The sequence below is a fragment of the Natator depressus genome, chromosome 1, assembly GCF_965152275.1.
Source record: "Natator depressus isolate rNatDep1 chromosome 1, rNatDep2.hap1, whole genome shotgun sequence".
Classification (NCBI taxonomy): Eukaryota; Metazoa; Chordata; order Testudines; family Cheloniidae; genus Natator; species Natator depressus.
In genome coordinates this window covers 59,536,610-59,558,734 of record NC_134234.1, presented here as the reverse complement: position 1 = coordinate 59,558,734, position 22,125 = coordinate 59,536,610, and the positions used below count along the sequence as shown (strand labels likewise).

The 22,125-nt window shown below is 38.6% G+C and overlaps 1 protein-coding gene across 2 annotated transcripts in view; it reads right to left on the bottom strand.

The window, feature by feature from the left end:
- The window catches only part of ZC3H13 (zinc finger CCCH-type containing 13), a 54,764-nt gene that overhangs the window by 32,145 nt on the left and 494 nt on the right, over positions 1-22,125 (bottom strand). The window contains exons 2-4 of one of the 2 annotated variants that reach the window (XM_074960996.1): positions 12,019-12,144; positions 11,479-11,588; positions 5,375-5,486 (exon numbers count right to left, since the gene is read on the bottom strand). In XM_074960996.1, coding sequence (XP_074817097.1) covers positions 5,375-5,486; positions 11,479-11,588; positions 12,019-12,135 — 339 coding nt within the window. In that variant the 5' untranslated portion in view covers positions 12,136-12,144. The remainder of the gene's footprint in view (positions 1-5,374; positions 5,487-11,478; positions 11,589-12,018; positions 12,145-22,125) is intronic. The other variant, XM_074961005.1, reaches the window with a different exon arrangement.

The window sequence follows — 22,125 nt, the reverse complement described above, 5'->3', positions numbered from 1 at the left end:
ATGGAACGTGACATTGATGCTTCAGTAAAAATCTGACAGTGGATGTAACTAGCAATTTGAAGTTTGCACATATAGTGGCAGATCCTCCACACATTGACTCCAATACACCTCTACATTCTCAAAGCCTATATACAAAATAACTTGTCAACATAGTAGGTGCACTTATATGAGCTAGAAGGCCTGAAGACCAACACAACTTGTTAATACGACAGAATGTTTTATCCTCCAAAAATTAAAAACTGTATGCGATATACTTTGCCTAAATCTCTAATTCATGTATTACTGGAGCCCAAATTGCATTGTTAACTATTATTGCAGATTTACAACCAAGTCTAAGCCTCAAAAACAGTTTGCTTATATTCTTTCCTCTAAATAACAAAATGCAGAATGGTGGTTGTGATGGGACAGTCTGCCTTCTATAATATAATGGGGAACAAGCATGTTTGTGAAAGTAGTTCTTCCTTTAATTACCGATAAATTCAGTGAAAACAGCTATACAATTAGTTATGTGAGTAAGCTAACTTACGATTATTATTCTAGTTTAAGAAACATACAGTACACCTGTAGTTATGCTAAAGAACTTCATCCTTTCAGTTGTCAAAAGAGATCAGAGCTTAGTAAGCACAGCATTTAAGAACCACCTCTCAATTTATACATTCCTATTGTTGAATATATGTATTTTTCTAGAGGACAGAATTAAAAAATCTAAGTTATTATTTCCCTAATAGATCCTGGATACATACTACTTCCATGAGACTTAGAACACATCCAGTGGCAAGTCTTCTACTTACTCATTTTAGTTTTATTTCACGCAAAAAACATTGTTTTTGTTCCATCAAAGTATGCACCAGACTTGCCGAGAAACCCCGTAACCTTATTAATGTTGCCCTTTCTTCAAACTTCCCTACAGGGATGGTACACTCCTCATTATTTGGTAAACACCTCTGGGCAAAGATTCTGCCTTATCTGTATTTGGAAGGATTTAATACACTTTTGGGTGCATTGTAAAACAGTCAAGCCTTTCCGCTGATTGTGAAAAAGGAAGCGCTTGCTCAGAAAACGGAGCAAGAATAGAGCCTTTCACAGCACTTTAAAATTTTTATCTTCTATAACAACTTTATTTATGGAACCATGCTGTAAGCATAGACAATAATTTAGTAGCCCCCTCTCCATTTGGCTTCAGAGGCACAATGGGATCATTCATAAAATGTAGCTACTGAAAAAGAATCTGTTCCCCAGAGGTATGTTTACAGATTAATGGCCTGATGCAGAAGTTAAAGGGATCTGGTACTTAGAAAAATATCAGATCTTAAGGGACCAATTCCGTGAGATGCGGAGTACACTGAGCTCCTAGTTAAAATCAGAGTTGTAGGAGCTCTGCCTCTCAAAAAAGGTGTGCAGCACCTCAAAATTGGACTCTTATGGCCTGATCCATACCTAGAGCAATTTCCTATTAAAGTCAATGAAGTTTGCCTGGGTAAGGATGTCAAGCCAAGAAGTTTCATTACCTTACTAATGTTAATTGAGAGAAGGTTCATGGTTCTCCTGTATCCCGCAATTCTTTTTATACTAAATGTCTTATGCTTACCCGGTGTAGTAATAACCTATCAGTACATGTGCACACAATAGTAGTATAAACTGAAATATGTACACAGATTCTAAACCACAGAAGGTTTGGCGTTTAGTACAATTAAGCTTCTACTGATTGTAGCTAGAATCTTTTGGACAAGCACAAAACTATTTCGCTTTCATAACATATGTTACACTTCAAAGCACTGCACAAATACTGATTAATCTCCAAAGCTCCCGACTGAGGTAGGTAGGTACTGACTCCACTTTAGAGAAGATAATGGAAGACAGAATTAAGGACTTTCCCTAGGTCAGCAAACCAGTGGTAAAACTGGGATTAGAATTCAGGTGTTTTTGTTCTAAGAGGCCCTTATTTGCTGCATTATTAGACTCCAATGGTCTCTCTCATTCACATGGTCAGTAATCCATTCCAGTCACAAACATGTTACTACATGCTGGTATCTGTTCTCACATCAGACATTCAGATACCACAGTGATAGAGTATAAGCACGTGGATTAGACATACATACGCCTTACATTCCTCCCAATAATCTTGCCTAACTGCATGCTTTAAGACCTTCTCTCCCTCTCAGCTTCATGCTGCGTCTGCTCTTGGAACTGCCTCCCACTATGTGCACCAACCCATCCACACTCTTCATAAGTTTTGTGAAATTTCCCAGTATCAAGCCCCCAATTGGAATGTATCTGCTCATACTCACATTTGAGCTGCTCTAAGTATTATACTTGTCTAAATTAGATTGTAAGCACAGTGATCTTGTCCCATTATTCATAAAACATTTTCCATATACTTACTTATATTTGCATACAAAATAATTCCATATAAATATTTAGGAACATAGGAATAGCCAAACTAGATAAGAGCAGTTGTCCACATAGTCCAGTATACTCTCTCTGAAAGTGGCCAGGAGCTAGATAGGTCCAAGGAAGATGCAAGAATGCCCAAAATGGACAATTATGGAATATCCAGTTCATATGGGAAGTTTCTTCCTAATTTCAGGCAGTTATTCATTAGCTGAAGCATTAGGATTTATATCCCGTCTAAAAAAAGTTTTTTCCCCCTATCTAATGTAACTGTCTCGTCCTTTTATGAAACATACTAAACTCTTGGACTGTGCCTTACGGCAATGAGTCCCCCAGGTTAGTTACATACTGTAAGAAATTTCCTTATTTTTACATTTGCTGTCTTTTAGTTTCATTGGAATACTCCATATTCTTCTAGTATGAGAAAGTGTAAACAGGAGTGCCTAATTTACATTCTATTTACCGTTCATCATCATATACCTCTATCACGTCCCCGCTTATTTGGCTCCTCTCCGAACAGTGCCATTCTCACCTCATTGTTCACCTTCCAGACATCATCTTCTATTATATCTTCTTTCAGATGGAGTGATCAGAAACAAACATTGTTTCAGATGAGGGTGGACTATTAATTTACATCATGGCATTTTTTAAGAATTATTTTCTACTCCATTACTTATACACCTTAATATTTGTTTGCTGTTTTGACTACTACTGCACATTGAACCATGTTTTCATTGAGCTATCCACAATAATCCCAGGTCTTTTTCCTGAGTGGTTGCAATTACTTTAAAACCCAGTAATGTGAATGAGTGCTTTAAGTTACTCCCTTTAATGTGCATTACCTTGCATTTGTTAACACTGAATTACGTCTGCCATTGTACTGACCCAAAACAGCTTCCTTTTTAGGTTCCTGTGAAATTCCTCATAACTGTCCCTAGTTTTGACTAACCTACATATATTTTTTTATCTTCTGCAAATTGTCTTCTTACTGTTCAACCCTTTCTCCAGAATCTCCTTGAAGCATCCCATTGTGGAAAACTGACTGACTCTTTCTTTTTGTCTTCTGTCTCTTGGCCAGTTTCTAATCACACCTTGACTGTTTAGATCTTTCAGAAAGCTTTTGTTTCAAGAGAGGCTACTCAAGTCCAATTTATGTCAACCAGTTCTCCTTTAGCCACTATTTTGTGGACAAGTTTCAATTCTAGTAGAATAAAGAGGTACAATTTTAATTTACAAGAGCGGTGCTCACTTTCCTTATCATATCATATTCCAAAAAGTGTTTTGTAACTATCTTTACTTATTTCAAAATAAGGCTTACTTGTTTTTGATTCTCAACTTCACCTCTAGAGCTTGCTTTTTTTTTTTTTTTTTTTTTTTTTTTTTTAAGATCCAATTGCGACCGTCCAGTCCTTTGGAATAGTAGCTGTTATAAGACTGTATATTTTCGTTAATAACTCAGTCACTTCATTCTTCCTTCAGAACTCTTGGTTGTTTACTGACTGGTCTTGGTGACCCATTGCCCTTTATCAATTTGTTCCAGCACCACCTCTTTTGACAACTCATTCTGTGACTTTGCTTCATCTTTAATACCTGAAAAGAGTATGTCCAGGGTAGCTATCTCCCCAACATTGCATCAATCTTCACCACAGGCAAAGGACTAGTTTTGCTTCTCTGCAAAGTCTTTATCTTCCTTAATTGCTCCCTTTACTCACTGGTAGTTCAGCAGATCCACAACTTCTCTTGCAAGATTCCTGCTTTTGATATACTTAAAAGATTATCTTGGATTTTTTATTTGTGTGTCTTCGGTTACTACAGGAATAGAATATTATAGCTGCCTAGTTAAGTGCTCAAAAAACGTCCACATTGAGGTTGCACACAGCAACTAAGTCATAATACCTTTTTTTATTCATGGGAAAAAATACACTTTTCCCACTCTCGTTGTACTCAAGAACTGAACCATTTTTGCTCTAACTTAAAAAAAAAAATCACCTTAGTGTAGAGAGTTGACAGCACTGAAAATTTCAGCAAGTTATCAGCAACTGAAAACAAGGTTAGAATGGAAACCATTATGTAACTTTAGTGACAGCAGTTCCTGTTGATTCCTTTATAGCAGTCTTTCAAATTTCCACTTACATACAGCAAGTAGGAACAGACCCAGAATAGAAATAATGCCAACAATGCTCGCAGAATTCAAAACATTCATTTAAAAACAAAAAGGTTTTAGCCCTTATGGTTGTGAAAAAAATTTAAATACTTAAAAGTAAACCATTGTTGCAGCTGTTGTCCAATTGCAGAGGAGTTCTACCAACTTTGTCTCTCTTCATTAGCAATGTCAGTGGAGGAGAAGGTGATATAGACTTCGCTGAGAAAAAAACTGATTGGGGGGGATGGGATCGGACGATGGCAGAGAACAAGAATTGGTGAATTTGTTGCAGAGGTAGAAACTGATGAACTAGGGTGAATGATGGGAAAATCGCAGGGAATGAATACATGGAGTAGTGACTACATGGGCTTATGAAGGGGGTGTTTTCTGATAAGCAAGATGGAGTTGGGGGTGACTAACAAGTAAATGATGTGTTATAATGTGAATAAGGGTGGGTGCTTTATACATGTCAGTGTTTAAAGTAAAAATGAGCTAGTAGGTGTTTGCCGGGGCTGGTACATTTTATTGACAATTTCAAATGGTTCTGATATATTGTTAAATAGCTTCCATGTTTCACACTAGAGGTAGCTAAATGTCAAAATTTTATAATATGCATTTCAGCTTGTGGAATTTGTAAGGAATTCTGGTAACTTTCAAGACACTACTATACAGATGCACGATAATATTAAATACTAAGTATTTAATATAAAATATGAAATTAAATATTTTATAACACATTATGTTATTTAATATTAAACAATTCACAATGACCATGTTTCTGAAACACACTAACCTACTGCTATTGAGGGAGGCTGGATATTCCATGCACTCCATTCTTACCCTAACAGGAGAGGACGATTCCTCTGTATTTCGTTTCTGTGGCTCAGTCTCCACGTCCTGACGCTTGTTCTTCATTCTCTCCCGAAGATCCCCAGTGGGCCTTTCTGGTGACCTGTATAAAGCAGAAAGACATATGATGTAGCCACTTCCTTTTAAGGAAAAGGACACTCAATTTCCTTTACTGATTTTTGTAACTAATTTTTATAGAAAAATCTGTTCACAAAATTTGATTTTAAGTAATTCAGCCATGACGCCTAAGATCCCCACCCAGCAAAAGTGAGGAAAACTAGTTAAATCTTAATGGGTTTGGTGTTACTAAAGAGCTTTCGGAAATTAAAATCACGTAACAGCTTCCTAGCAGTCAAGAAAGGCTGAACTTCAGGAATGGGTTATTTTCTCACTGGAAGCAAAATGACTTGGTACAATATTGTATTACTAGTCCAATTAAACTGACATATGCAGGGCTGAGTGCAGCTTATAACTCAGATGCAGCATCACTTTCACAACTGTATTCAAAATTCCAGCCAGGCTGACTATGTCTCCCTTTTCCCAACTATTGTCTAGCTCTAGTTTTCACACTCATGACCCACTAAACCCTTCCAGTTATCTCTGGCTCTGTATAAATTCAAAGATGCACTAGATTTAAAGAAAAACCATACTTTTATTTAAACTAGTGCAACTCTGAACATAGACCAGGCCTTTGAGCAGAGATCATTCAAAGTTGCCACTCACACATTGCCTTGGCCTTTTTGCCAAACAAAAGGAAGCCTACCTGAATTCAGGTTTCAACAACCTGCACCCTAAGGCCAAGATTACATGCAATTTTTGTGCTCGTATAACTATCCTGATTAGGTGTACGATTTTTTTAAAAACTGAAATAGTTATAACAGTACAACACCCCTAGTTCATATGTAGTTATGGTATAGAGGTGCCTTACACCAATATAGCTTATTCCCCCTCTTAGGGAATACCTTGTATTGGAATAAGGCACCTTTATACCAAATATAACAGTACAATTAAATCAGTACAACTTTTGTGGTTAGATAAGTCCTTAAACAGAAGGGCTGAAGTGAATGATATGCACGGCCTTTTAAGTTAAAAGCCATCTATTGTTCTCACTAAATAAACCTAGCTGAATACTGAGCTGTCTGAATCTGCAATGGCTGTTAATTCCTACTGCTGATGCTCATCTCAGATAATTCTGTAAGGTTATTAGCTTTATATCTTTACCAATTTTGCTATAGCTACACTGAAAGATACTGATCAACTACTAGCTCCAGAAAGCCTGTCTAATATTTGAAATAATGAAACTTCCATTTGCTTCAGGACAGAAGTTTTCAACCCCTGGGGGCCCACAGACTATGTCTAAGGGGTCTGCAAAAGGTGACTATGAAAATAAAGTTTCAGATCCCAGAAAAGGCATTTAAATTTCTCTCATCAATAAAAAGTATGTGACTACCCCCACCTACAGGTCAAAACCCAGAAGTGTTATTGTTACCACAGAAGCCCAAAGGTTAGCACCCTTTCTCAAGCTGCATCAAATGCCAGGCCAAGCACGTGCAACATCTACAGTTGAATTCTGTTCAGCCAGTTTTCAGTCTAAGACTTCTGTGGCAGAGAACCACAGACCACAGGTTGAATTTCCAAACGGATCTGCACCACCACTTGAAAATTTTTAGGGATCCACAAATGAAAAAAAGGTTGAAAACCACTGCTCGGAGCATTTGTTTTTCTCCTAGAGGGATTGGGAATAAGTATTTCCTGTACATGCAGATATTTAAGAACAAAAATAAAATTTGTTTCTACTTTTAAAAATTGCTTATTTGAAGCCTTGTTATTTATGTTTCAATTTTCTCTTCTGCAATATTTTCCATCATTAAAATGTTAAATATGGCCATAAGGTACTATCTTAAAAAGATCCAATAATAAGGCCAGTGACTCCTATTTATCCTCCTCCTGCTTTTAAATATATTTAATGTGCAGCAAAATTGTACACACAAGTCAGGGGAAAGGTTCAACAGTAACAGGGGTTTTTCCATCTGCTCTCTTTCCCAGCAGTACTAATCAACAAAATACCCTGCACATAAATATAATTAAAAGTCACCTTCCTAATATGTGTACTTGCACCATATTTTAAATTTACAGTTTTAAGTAAATTATAGCTCATTTTTAAAAGTAATTTTTTAATCCTCTAAAACAAGTTCCTTTCAGCTGTATCAATATTTTTTCAAAGACCCTCTATGCTACTCGTTCCCTCCACAAATAGCTTTCAGCATTACAAAAAGTTTTTTTTTTTAATGTTTTGTGTCAATTTTATTTAAAAATCAGTTCCATCAAAAATCCCAAACTTGCTACATGAGGGAGGACTTGTGGAATTGACCAAATTTCATTTACATGGCAGAGAGATTACATATATAATCTAAGGATGACATACTTTGCCACAAGAACACTGGTTGAAGCATTGTTCTCATAATACCCTCTATGGGCAAATCAGAGAAGCAACAAAACCTAGTGAGAATGCAACTCATGTACCTTCCAACAGAAAGAATCTGATGCTACTAGAATGCATAGGGCTTTCTCCTTAAGTTTCAGGATAAGTGAGGAAACCCACCAAACCCACCACTCTCAATACACATTTCTAAGTTGGAAAAAGCTGGAAACCAAAACAGCTCAATTTATTTAGGCATTATTCAAAACTACTTTAAGACGAGAAAGGCCATCAGGAAATTAGAAGCAGAAAAAAGCATTGTGTGGTTGTCATCTTTTATTGCTTTGGGAGATAAACACTGAGGTGAAATGAAGGTAAACCCTTTTCCCCTGCAAATAATAAAACAGACAGTAGAAATAAGTAATTTGGTGAAACTAAGTTAATAGGTTTACTCCTTAGCAGGTGGTTGCTTAGGAGGCATTGGCTGGTTTGGGTACTTTGGTTTAGGGCACAGAAAAAAAACCCCATGAACTGACTGAATTTTCTAGTAAATTTTCTGCAAATGTTTCATCTGGTACACTGGAAATTGCTTCTTTTAAATAATGTTTGCTCCTTAAGTTTGATTTATATATAAACTACACCACAGACATGTACAATGTATATTTATATATAGTGTATATTCTGTGTGCACATATTATGCTTGAGTGGTCGCGAGGCAGTAATTAAGGTTGCGTCAGAGTTTTCAGTTCATCTCTCTCTTATTAGTTGTGCCTCTCAATACATCATACACATATTTGTACCTGATAACTTTACGCTGTATTTGGTTTCATCGGTGGTTTGTTCCAACAATTGTTTCAAGTGGTTTTGTACAGCTTGCATAGTTTGCGATGAGCGTGAGCTGTGCCTTCAAACAACTCTACGACAACACTATTGCAGAAGGCAACCAGATCTCCCTACACCTGCTGATGGCACTATGTGCCTGGATTCTGCTATAACAATCCAGGATACGGAGGGAAGACATCTCTCCAGGAAAAATAATGAAGTCCAGCCAGTCACCTTGTACCTCATGCCCCACCTCATGAAATGATCCCTCAAGAAGGTGTATCAGACATCAGGTAGTATATGAGGAGTGATGAACAACTGGCTACTGAGGTACCATTAGCAGGGAAGTAGAGAACTAGGATTCACTTTGGGATGTGGAGTAACTCTGATGTCTCAAAGATAAGGCTCAGGCAGCTGTTTACCGTGATGCCATCCTTGTTCCCCAGTAACGTACATAGTAATTTATTGGTGTGTTATTAAATTCTTAATTTTCTCAAGAGGAATGCAGCATATGTGCCGATGTGTCTCTCTGATGATCTATTTTATGTTGTGGTTGTCATTAATAGACCAAGGCCCATGGGGAGAGAACAGGGAATGTTAAAGTTCAAATAAAGTTTTATGTTAATGTTTCTGAAGTTTGAAGAAGCTAATATGTGTCCTGTTTTCCTACCCTAGGGTTAGGGTTTGCGGAGGGTGTAATGGTCAGGATAGATACATTAAGTATCACTGCGGCTTCTTTTGGGCAGGCCTGGAATCGGAGGGGCAGGGACAGGTGGCAATGTTTTCTGCTACCAAAGTTGCTTGCAAGACAATCATGGGACTACGCTGAGAGGATCAACTGACCCAGTGCAACCATAACACCTGGGCTTCCCAGATACTGTAGAACTGAATGTCTGAGCTGAAATAGTGCAGACGGAAGCATTTACAAGACTTACTTGGAGACAGTATAACTGTACAGGTTCTTGGAACATAGTGTTTGACAGATGTTCCCTGATACAAAATGGTACAGAAGATGCCAAAATTCTTTAGTGTAGAACAGACTCTTTTGTGCCTTGCTAAGACCTATAGATGAGTTAAAGCAAGCTTCCAAATGCTCTGGTTGCTCACTTATCTAAAGTTTCGAGTCAGTAAGCAGCAAGCTATGCAATTTGACTTTCATATAAAACTTATAGGAGAAAAGAGTTTATATGAACAAAGATGTAAACCAACATTATTCCTGAATACCAGTGATAACTTCATGCCTTTATATGAAGCAAAAAATTAAAAACAAAAAAACTGCTAGCCATTAAAAGTAAACATCTTTTAAAAACAAAATGAGCAAGAAGGGCTATACACTCAATGCTCCAAATACTGTAGCAAGGGAAAGTGACATTCAGCACATAAAGGTAAGTTTAGAATCATTTACATGTAAAATGCCTCTCTTCCTTTGTTGTTTGGAGAATTCAGCACATAACATTACAGTAAGTTCCCTTGCATACTGAGAAAAAAGCTTAAAGATAACCTGTATTTTGTATCCCAGTTGCTACAGCTTTATAAGCAATGACAGTTAGGATGGTCTTAAGATTAAGGCATAGAAGTGGGAAACAGAGCTAGGAACAGAACCATAACATCCATGCCAGACATCCTGTTTGACCTTCAACAAGTCACTTAACTTCTGTGCCTCAGTTTACCCATCTATACAGTGAGGCTAGTTCCTACCTCAAAGGGACATTGTGAAGCATTATTAATGTTTGTGACATCTTTGTATGAAAGGTGCTGAAGTGAAAATTATTAAGTCATTTTTTCCCCTTCAGAAAGAATGATACAGGCTTACTGAATACAGTTCTGGTTAGGCAGCATGGACTCATGCTACTACACAGTGCCCTTTTTGAAAGATAGCACTGGGTATATTATTATAAGTCATTATAAAGTGCATTCATTTTACTTAACAACAAAGGCACATTTTTTTAATCTCTCTGCTGGACATTTGTCTGCAGAGGTGGTCATGAAACCACACTTTCCTATCCTAGCACAGTGGTTCTCACCCAGGGGCATGTGTATTTCTGGGGCGAAGCAGAGGTCTCAGGGGGTACATCAGCTCATCTAGATATTTGCTTAGTCAGTACAAACTAAAATTTCATACAATGACTTGTTTATACTGCTCTCATACTTACATTTCAATTGGTTTATTTTATATATAATTATATGGTAAAAATAAGAAAGTAAGCAATTTTTCAGTAATAGTGTGCTGTGACACTTTCATATTTTTTGTCTGATTTTGTAAGCAAGTAGTTTTTGAATGAGGTGAAACTTGGGAGGTACACGAGACAAATCAGACTCCTGAATGGGACACAGTAGTCTGGAAAAGTTGAGAGCCACTGTCCTAGCGTGTCTCCTCACAACTGGAGAAAGAACAGCCACCTCACTCTCCAACAAAAATACTGTTACTGGTGAAGGCAAAGGGATATGGGCTGTGATTTTGAAAGTATTGCCTTAAACAGTTGCAAAACAGCATTTTAGTAGCAGAAAGAGAGGCAGACAGAAGTTGCAGTGACACACTACACAAAAATCCATTTATTAAAGTACTTGCATGTCCCATTTCAAGGCAGGTTAAAACACTGTTATGCAAAAGAAGTTAATCTGCATCCAGAGCACTTTATTAATTATTTTTTAAAGTTACACACACAAGAAAATCCAGGGAAAACCCACTGCATCTTGCCAAGTTACTTGTTTTCAGCAGCTTCACAATCCAATAAGGTTACTGATAAAACATACCATTAGGCACACCACAGCATTTCAAATTTTTACAGAAGACATATTTGAAAAAGCTATTTCCTACAGCATGTGAACAATTCAAAGTGAGTTCTTGATTTACCTTCTATAACTGCTGCTATAGCCTTTACCTCGTGGTGAAGGGCCATGTACGAATCTACATGTGTTCCCATAGAGGCAGTTGCCAGTCTTCAGCCAGTTACGGCACTGTGTCTAAGAGACAGACATTACTAGGTGAATTTCACACTCATTTCTGGAAATACCATTGGTGTGAGTGTGGCAGAACAAACAAATGAGTCCACATTTACTCCCATTTATCTGAGATTTCCATCCACCAGTAATTTACTTTATTAAAAACCAACAATGAGCATTAAGTCTGCCAGATAAAAAATTTAGGTTTATAAAAATATTAGTAAATGTACATTGTTACCGCTCCTCACTAGAAGCTGGAACACCACAAGTAATTTGAAAATCTAAAGATTAATAATATCTTGAACATCTAAGTGTGAATGTGTTCTCTTTACCTTTACTAACATGACTAATGACTGAATATTCAGTCCTCATGAACAACTCTACCCCACTAATGTCCTGGAAGAGAAGATGCTGGGGTGGGAAGGAAGAGAAAAACACTTTTACAACTCACCTCTGCAGTACTTCCAGTGCTGGGTCCAAGCCTTTCAAACACACTGGGTCTTCGGGATGTGCTATCGGATATGGTCTTGGTATTTTCCACTGTGACCTTCCTTCTAATTTTTGACATTTTGTACTACTTCAACCAAAAAAAAAAGCAAAACTGTAAAATCCTTTAGTTTGGAGCTACTGCCACTGAATTCACAAGAAAAAATTTATTATGCTATAAATTACAGGAGAATTTCTGCAGAGGTGACGAATAATGGAACGGAAGAATCATAAATAAATGGAATGTACCTGATTAAAGGGATGCCTTTGATTATTAACAAAATTGGTTCAAACTAGTCAACTGAACACCAACAAGGAAAGTTTTAAATTTTATTCTATGACCTGCTTTGGATTCCCCAACATCCCTTTGGGAGAACATCAGATGCTGTTCTGCTCATTCAGGCAGCAAACACAAAACAGCTGCTTTCTTTGGTCACGTGTGTTTGGCCATTACCTCTGATTTCAAGTGTAAAGAGCACTTTGAATGGATTTAACCACTCTTTCGAGAGATGGGGTTTGACTGGTAAAGAGGGCTCAGTTTAGCAACTTAACGATTCTAAGGAATTCCCATTTCTCCCCTCACTGTTTATGACAATTTATTGGCAGCCATCCTCTCCTCTCCCCTCCCCTCCCATACTTTAGCCATGCTCATTGTTCATGCTGGTTTGTTATTGTATGGCTGTTTGCAACTGCTGTGCTTGAAAGAAAGAATGCCGATGTACTTCTGATTACTAAAAGAACTGAATACATTTTGCAAACAGATACACCTTACGCTTGACAAATCTTCCTAGCCATAATCTGTCTTACCTGGGACCAAGGAGGGAAGCTATAAGGGGAGAGGAGGTATGAGACAGGAGAAAGAGCCTACAAAGGAAGGAGAACTGAGTCCAAAATGATTCTCCATTTGTTTAAGTGATATCAATTTATACAGAAAAATCAGCTTGGGAAAGCCAGTCTGTGTGAAAACAATCCACAAGCAGTTTTAAGAAAAATCCATTACATAAGAAAAAAATACTACTAATGTAACCTACATTTTACATTTCTGGCACCTTTGACAATGTCTCTTGATTTCTTCACTACACTGAGACTTCGTTATCTGACTCTCATGGTTATCTGAATGTTGGCTCTTTCCCTGAGTTTTGACTTCAGGGCAATGTTCTCTCTGTAGAAAACTAGACACTGAACTCCTTAAGCTCTTTAACCCTTCTATAAACTGCAGGAGACAGCTTAGGGCTCTGCAAGAGGCTTTCCCAGTCCCCTGACTATTTATCCAAATCTTTGCTTGGGACATAACATTCTTTCAGATAATCAATGTTCACATTACCACATTTTTATTGTATGTGCAAGGTTGCTACATGCTTTGAGAGAAGTTAATTGTAGGATGTACTAGGGATTAGAAACAATGGTTAACATTTATTAATGATCTGAAGGGTGAAGACAGACAGCAAAATAGTAAAACTTGCCAGTAACAAGAAGTTATTTAGGTTAGTAAAAACTGTGGAGAATATTGAGGAACTCCAGAAAGTTCTATTGAAGCTAGAAGACTGAGCAATATAACAGCAAATGAAATGTAAATAAATGCAATGTAATGCACACCAGGAGAAATTATTTCAATTTGTATATAGATGATGAGTTCAAATTAGCCCAGTCTTCTGAGAAAAATAATTAGGAGTCATTGTGGATAGCTCAATGTGCAGCAGTGGTTAAAAAGTTTAAAGATAAATTGTCCAAGTTAGAGAATGAAACATCAAGTCCAGACTAGCCCAGCTCCCTTCCAGTTCAAGGTTGTTCCCTACAGTTTAGAGTGAACGAAACACCTGGATAATTTTTAAAGTACCATGCAATTAGATCCTTGGATGGGGGGGGGGGGGGGGGGGAGAGAATACAGAATATATTTAAAAGGCATTGTATATATTAATAGTAAGACCACACATCAAATACTGCATTCACTTTCACAGGATTCATTTTAAAAGAGACATCTGAAACAGAAAAGTTTACAAGAACAGTATGAAAGACGGCATGGGAAGCGGGGAGGGTCAACATATGAAAGGTGAGTAAAATGGGATTATTTAGCACAAAAAGGAGTAACAGGAACATAGTAGAAGCATATGATATATGGAATAGGAACACACTGATAAGGGGTTCCCATTCATCTTGCCTTGTAAGAAGAATGCCCCTTTATTTTCAAAAAAACAAAGGCAACAAACAGAACTGGTTATTTGTAATTTACTCTTCACTCAGCAACTAATAAACTTTTAGAATTCATGGCTACAGAAAAGTTAAGATGATTTTCAATTTTAAAAGGATAGATCTTTTATAGTATTGTGATAATAACAGCATACTTATGACTAAAGAGGTACTTTCATTTTAACTACCTGCTATTAGGCACCTATAACATTCACACAAAAATTACACTTTGGACCATAATTGTTTCATACTCTTTTGAGCCAAAAAGAATTTTTAGTTAAATTCCATTCAGCCATTTGAGTTTTATGAACATGGAAAAAGTGTTTTCACACTTCAAGTTTTTTTTTTAAATGGAGTTTTGTATGCATGTGTTCAGATACCATAAGATCAATTCCATTTTTAAATTTTGGCACGTTTCCAGCTGTCAACGAGAATCATGTACTTTGCTAACTGAAAAAAAATTGGTGAGACAAACCATTCCAAGTGAAAACAGCATGCTATGAGCGCACAGCATGTTGCTTTCAAGGACCATCAAAGTGCACATAAGGGTCTCAATCCTGTAATCAGATCTGCATGGTCAGACCCTTGACCCTAGAATAAAGGCCCACTGACTTCCATTGGGATCTATGCATTTGGAGCCAGTTACAGGATCAGGGCCCAAGCATGGTTATGGAGACAGAGGCAAGTATATCTGAGAACCAAATATACTGTAACACACATTTATGAAATTAAGTAGAATGCATTTATTTGAATCACTAATTTTTTATTCTTCAACAACCAAGGAAATTAAATGCACAAAATACAGTCGATATTTTACATGCAAGTAGTGAGGAAAATTGTTTTTTGACTATGTTGTGGCAAGAGTAAGGAACATTCCCCTTGCCTTCCTCCATATGCACTCTTGTATAGGCAGAGGGAAGGAGGGATTCCAAAATTTTAAGGGGGAAGTTTTATTTCTGACTCTCTCAGCCAACAATTTAACAGATAGCCAAGAGCAATTGAAATGTAGTGTCCCCATAAAATTCAGCAAATTACTTTAATTCTTCCTAGGTTTCTCTAAGAAGTGCTTTTACACTTGCTTGACCACAGTCCAAAAAAAAACCAGTCCTACAATGATCACCAATGCAGTTCAGACTCCTGATCCCATCTGATCTGCTTCTGTGTCTCCTCTTTCAACTTGTTCAACAAATTTTGTTTGAGCCCCAGTGAGGATAGAGCCTTAAGCACTCAACAGTTTCCAACTCAGTCAATAAATACATTAAATGCACAAAATTGGGAAATATCTTTTTTAAATTAATTTAATTAGAAGGAATTATTGTTAATTATTTATTTCAGTGACATGACATAACTTAGTAACTAAATACATTTAGGAATATTTAGAAGTTTGCAACTTCCATGACATCTTATCACTATTAATGAATATCATAGAAAAATAATAAGGAAAACAGGACAGGAAAATCAATTAAATAATACTTAATCAATTTACAGGGTTAATTGTATTATTTAAACTGTCTAACAACAAAATACTGCTTCCACCCCCCCCCCCCCCATTTATCTACAATCCAAAGGCGGCACTATACAAAAATAGCAATACACCATGAACACAATTATACCTTATTCTCTTGTAGATACTTCTATACCACTCTGCAGTACAAAAGATGGCTTATTATTAATGAAGTTTTTCCAAGCGCATGACACATAACATTTAGTGAACAGAATTAACTGTATTACTATATTGCAAATGAATTCACATGTACTCCCCATCAATGCATCTGTATCCATTTGTTGTCTCTTTCTTATAGTTAGATAGTAAGCCCTCTGGAGCAAGGACTGCCTTTTCGTTCGGAGTCCTGATCCATGACGGTGGCTCCCAGGCACCACAACAATACAAATAATAATGTTCGGGTAATATTTTCCTTTCCTTTCCTTCTGTTAATGATAATGTGTAACGGGTGGAACAATTTAAATCAAAGTGATTTAAGTCACCAATATTAATCATGATTTAAATCAAAAAGCAGGAAACCTTAATTTAAATAATGGATTTTAATGTATTGCATTTGTACTTTTTAATTATTTTCCTAAAGAAAGGCGGATTCTCATTAGCTGGTAACCATTAAAATATGTTGATTTCCAAGTAAATACAGCCTTTACACAAAATTTGGTACTTCTTTTTGCTAACCAGAAGGATATACTATATCTACATACACTTATTTAAGCTGTTACAGTACAAGTTTTGTTATTCGGCATAACATTTGAGGGAATGGGAAGGGGGATGTGTATGTGTGTGCTGGTAAGTCAGAAATTCCGGTTAACAAAGAGGGAGGGAGTTTGGCAGCGGGAGTGGGCTCAGGGCAGGGGCGCCAAATCCAGGCGGTGCTCACCTTGAGCAGCTCCCCGCAAGCGGCGACATGTCCCTGTTGCTCCGGCGGTTCTACACGCTGCCTCCGCCTGCAGGCGCCACCCCCGCAGCTCCCCTTGGCCACTGTCCTAGGCCAATGGGAGCTGCTGAGCCAGCGGGCTGGGGGCAGCAGCAGCAGGGACATGCTGCCACTTGTAGGGAGGCGCCCAAGGTGAGCGCTGGCCAGATCCGGCACCCCAAAATTTCCCCCGCACTCCAACCCCCTTCCCCCTCCTACACCCAAACTCACTCCCAGAGACGGTGCCCCGCACACCCTCCCAAAATGCTGGTTTCTGGAGTTTTCCAGTTGGCAAAGTGCGGAATAACACAGCTTTTACTGTATATAATTTAACTTGCATTTATTTGGAATCTTATTTTTTCCCTTTTTATGATGTTAGAAAATGGTGAACAATGCATTTCTTGTTTACTAGATGATTAATTTTTTTTACTTGTGAATTGTGTCAAACTATTTGGATGGAAACAAATTCAATTAAATGCACAAAGAGCATTTTAAATTTTTGTATTAGTTTAATAAATTACCTTATAGGTACTGAGTATGTAAGAAAAAAGTTTACCAAAACATAGATTCATAGATATTAAGGTCAGAAGGGACCATTATGATCATCTAGTCTGACCTCCTGCACAATGCAGGCCATAGAATCTCACCCACCCGCTCCTGCGATAAACCTCTCACCTATGTCTGAGCTATCGAAGTCCTCAAATCATGGTTTAAAGACTTCAAGGAGCAGAGAGTCCTCCAGCAAGTGACCCGTGCCCCATGCTACAGAGGAAGGCGAAAAACCTCCAGGGCCTCTTCCAATCTGCCCTGGAGGAAAATGTTTTGCATTTAGAACTGATTTATAAAACAAAGCAAGTATTATCTGTAGTTAGTGAATTGAATTGTTTCTAGTCACCATGTCTTTCAAGATAGTCATGGAACTGAACTAGCTGAATAAACTAAAATAAAGAACGCGGAGTACTTGTGGCACCTTAGAGGCTAACAAATTTATTTGAGCATAAACTTTCATGGGATAAGCCCACTTCATCAGACACATGCAGTGGAAAATACAGTAGGTAGATATAGATATATAGATATATAGATATACACACAGATATATATATAACACACACACACACACACACAGAGAACATGAAAAAATGGGGGTTGCCATACCAACTCTTAACGAGACCAATCGATTAAGGTGGGCTATGATCAGCAGGAGGAAAAAAAAAAACTTTTGTACTGATAATCAGGATGGCCCATTTCAAACAGTTGACAAGAAGGAGTGAGTAACAGTAGGGGGATAATTAGCATGGGGAAATAGTTTTTCGTTACTGCAATGACTCATCCACTCCCAGTCTTTATTCAAGCATAATTTAATGGTGTCCAGTTTGCAGATTAATTCCAGTTCTGCTGTTTCTCGTTGGAGTCTGTTTTTGAAGAGTTTTTGTTGAATAACTGCAACTTTTAGGTCTGTAATTGAGTGTCCAGGGGCATTGCTGGCACATGATGGCATATATCACATTGGTAGATGTGCAGGTGAACGAACCTCTGATAGTGTGTCTGATGTGACTAGGTCCTCTGATGGTGTCCCTTGAATAGATATGTGGACAGAGTTGGCAACGGGCTTTGTTGCAAGGATAGGTTTTTCCCTCTACTGTTACTCACACCTTCTTGTTAACTGTTTGAAATGGGCCATCCTGATTATCACTACACAAGTTTTTTTTTTCTCCTGCTGCTAAGAGCCTCACCTTAATCAATCGGTCTCGTTAAGAGTTGGTATGGCAACCCCATTTTTTCATGTTCTCTGTGTGTATCTATATATATCTTCCTACTGTATTTTCTACTGCATGTATCTGATGAAGTGGGCCCACTAAATTTGTTAGTCTCTAAGGTGCCACAAGTACTCCTCGTTCTTTCTGCCGATACAGACTAACATGGCTACCACTCTAAAATGAAGAAAACACTCTCTCTACACCTACAGAAGAAACTACTGCTGTCAAAAGCTGGTCTAGTACTTCAACAAATTCTGGTTCTAGGTGTTTAGTCAGTGATTTCCACCAGTTCAGTGGTTTGACTTTCTTTAAGACTTCTGTAGCAAACGTGTACTGCTTAATATTTACTTTACATTATTTTACTATATTATAATAAATGTAAGCCTTAATAAACTGTCATAATTTCACATTTAATTTTAAATAGTTTTTTTTTTAAATAAGTTGGTATTTAAATAAAAAATCCAATTTCAATACAAATCATTTTTTAGTTTTTATTACACACTTGAAGGAGATTACACCCATTGGGTTTACTTAAGTAACAGCAGCTGCTATACTATGATACTATGCCATGATTCAGGATAGAATATAGCGTACATTTAAATTAATAGTAATGATATACCTATAGTTCAAATGTAGTCCAACATTTAGATTTTGTAAAAATACAATTTCACAAAATCTAAAGTTAACAAAAATGTTCACACGAAACATTGTTGATTTATCACTGATTTTGTTTTAAAAAGCAGAAAAAACGAACACTTTCCCTTACAATAATAGCATCCTGCTTCCGTAGAAAAGCTAGCAATTGAGAGTAAATGGAAACTGATTATAAACAAAAGTGGCACTGAGTAGACTATTTTCATTGTCTAAGTGAAATGTAAAAACTAAAAGAACAAATGATAATAAGGTGGCACTAACAAGCAAGGCAATTTATGTGTATTGCCTGACTATACAAGTTATCATCCTCTGCCATGTTGAATAGTGTCCATCTTTAAAATGCTATAAATCAGGAGTTCTCAAACTTCATTCCACCGCACCCCCCTTCTGACAACAAAAATTACTACAGGACCCCAGGAGTGGGGACCAAAGCTGAGCCAAGCCAACCCTCACCACCGGGGGTGGGCACAGCGGCAAAGCCCAAGCCCCACTTCAAAGCCAATGTGCAAGGGCTTCAGCCCCAGGCAGGAGGCCTGTAACCTTAGTCACACCGCCCAGGGCTGAAGCTCTCAGGGGTGGGCTTTGGCCCTGGGCCCCAGCAAGTCTAAGCCAGTTCTGGCTATAAATAATATCCCATTAGAAAACAAGTCTTTTTTTAAATTGAAAATATTTTTAAAAATTTAACTGTACACTGATTATGCTACGGTATTCTGGGATATAGCAAACTAATGTCATTAAGAGATAAATAATGACACTTTTCTCCACACATTAGAGTGCTAAAAAAAGGTTAAATGTTGTATGTTCATATAGAGAAGCCAATTTTCAGATGCATAACATATAAAAACTGGAATGTCAACTTAAAATTAAAACCAAATTACCAGTCTTCAAGTTACACATGAAAATTTGTGTCTGACATTCAACAAATAATTACTCAGAGTTCGGTTTTTACAACCCTCTGCTATGAACATGTCTTCTTTTTTAAGTTAACTACACCTCTTATTTAACACAAAGCATCTTTATCGTCTTAAGTGTATAGACCAGTAATGGTAAGTAACTGATAGCAATGTGTTTACATTTGTGAATTGGGGTTAGCCTGCTATTGGTAAAATGCAACAATTCAGTCCCTAGGATTATAGAAAAAGGTAAGCAATAAAAAAAGTATGGATGATGTCTTATATGCATGGTATTTCACATTTTGTCTGAAAAGGTAGGGAGCCACTTCCCAAAACAACTTTTACCATATTAAGGCCTGGTCTTCACTACGGGGAGATTGACACTGCTGGGATCGATCTAGTGAAAACCCGCTACATCGACAGTCAACCCCGTTATTCCAGCTCCCCAAGAAGATTAAGGCAAGTCAACCGGAGAGAGTCTCCCATTGAGGCAGTGGAGTGAAGACACCGTGGTAAATTGACCTAAGCTACATCAACTCCAGCTACTAGCATAACTCCCCCCCGTAGTGAAGATAAGTCCTTTGTCTTTAAATGCAACGGCCAGTTCCCATTAGGTCCCATTCAGTAGCACACAATCTACTGTACAGTAGAATCTACACTGCAAAAGGTCTTGAAGCAGACCAATCTAAAAAAAAGCAATGGTCTAGGTCTAGCGAGGAGCCAGTAGAAATCCCCAGGTGTGATGCTGGAGACAAAAGGAAGAATCTATAATACTAGTCACACAAACCCATATCCTCAAAGATACATAAGCACCCGACTCCTGTTGATTTCAATGGGAATCAGGCGCTTAAATGCCTTTGAGGATCTGGGCCATCAGCATACACCAGTGTTTTTCAAAGTACGCATCATGACCCAGTACCGGGTCATGGAATGTCAGACACATAACAGACTAGCTAATTAAAATTATAACGATCATTGCTGCACAGCAGCTCTCAAGGGCCGCACAGCAGGGACCTGGAGAGGAGAGAGGTGGGGGTGGGCGGGAATTGGGGAGGGGAGCAAGTTGGGGCTTGCAGGGCTACTGCGGGCCTCTCCCCCAGCCCCAGAAGGGGGAGAGACAGAAAGGCCCCTCGCCCAGAGGTAGCTGCTGCTGGCAGGGAGAGGACGGGGGGAGTCTTCTGGCCCCAGCCCTGGGGCAGCCTGCTTGCACCCCAAACTCCTCATCCCTGGCCCCACCCCAGAGCCTTCACCCCCAGCCAGAGCCCTCACCCTCCTGCATCCCAACTCTCTGCCCCAGCCCTGAGCCCCCTCCTGCATCCTGAACGCCTCAACCCCAGGGCCATCCCACAGCCCTCACCCCCGCATCCCAACTCTCTGTCCCGGCCCTGAGCCCCCTCTTGCACCCTGAACCACTCATCCCCAGCTCCACCCTAGAGCACTCACCCCCACACACCACTCTCTACCCTACTCTGGGCCACCTCCCACACTCCTTACCATAGCTTACTAAGACTAATGTCTAGTGTTAGTTATGTAAAGTGGGTTAAGCTGGAATGTATTGCAATATTATGATTTTATGAAAACTCTAGTGAAAAGATATCATTATGTTAGGTCACGGGTATCAACAATTTTCTTCGACTGGGTCACAAGGAAAAAAGGTTGAAAACCACTGGCCTAAACTACAAGTTCTGGATGGTCGTCAATGACAGAAGACTTTAAAGAAAAGACAAAAGCACCAAGGTTCAAGATCGATGCTACAAGGGCTGACAAGTTCTAAATTCAGCTAATAAGGCTGATTACATTTCACTACTCTCAGCAGCTGTGACAGGGACCCCAGTACCCTGAAGCCCACAGAGGACAGAGATCACGTATCTGGGATGCAATGAGGAGCCCACAACAGGGTTTCCCTCTGTAAAGCATCAACCACAGAAGATGGTAGGATGGCAGGTCTAGCTGGCAGTTCAAGTGTCGCAGGCTCGCTGGCTGATCGGTGCCTTGTCTGACCCACAGCTCTACCCCTGCTTCTTCTCACAAATCACACCCCGCACAATCTGCCCCCCCACTTCCTCTCTCCCTCCCCCCGCCATTCCCATCTCAGCGCCAGGGCAGAGTCGCCCCCACAGCCTGGGGCCGATCCGCTCCCACCTGCCCCTGCATCACGATTCCC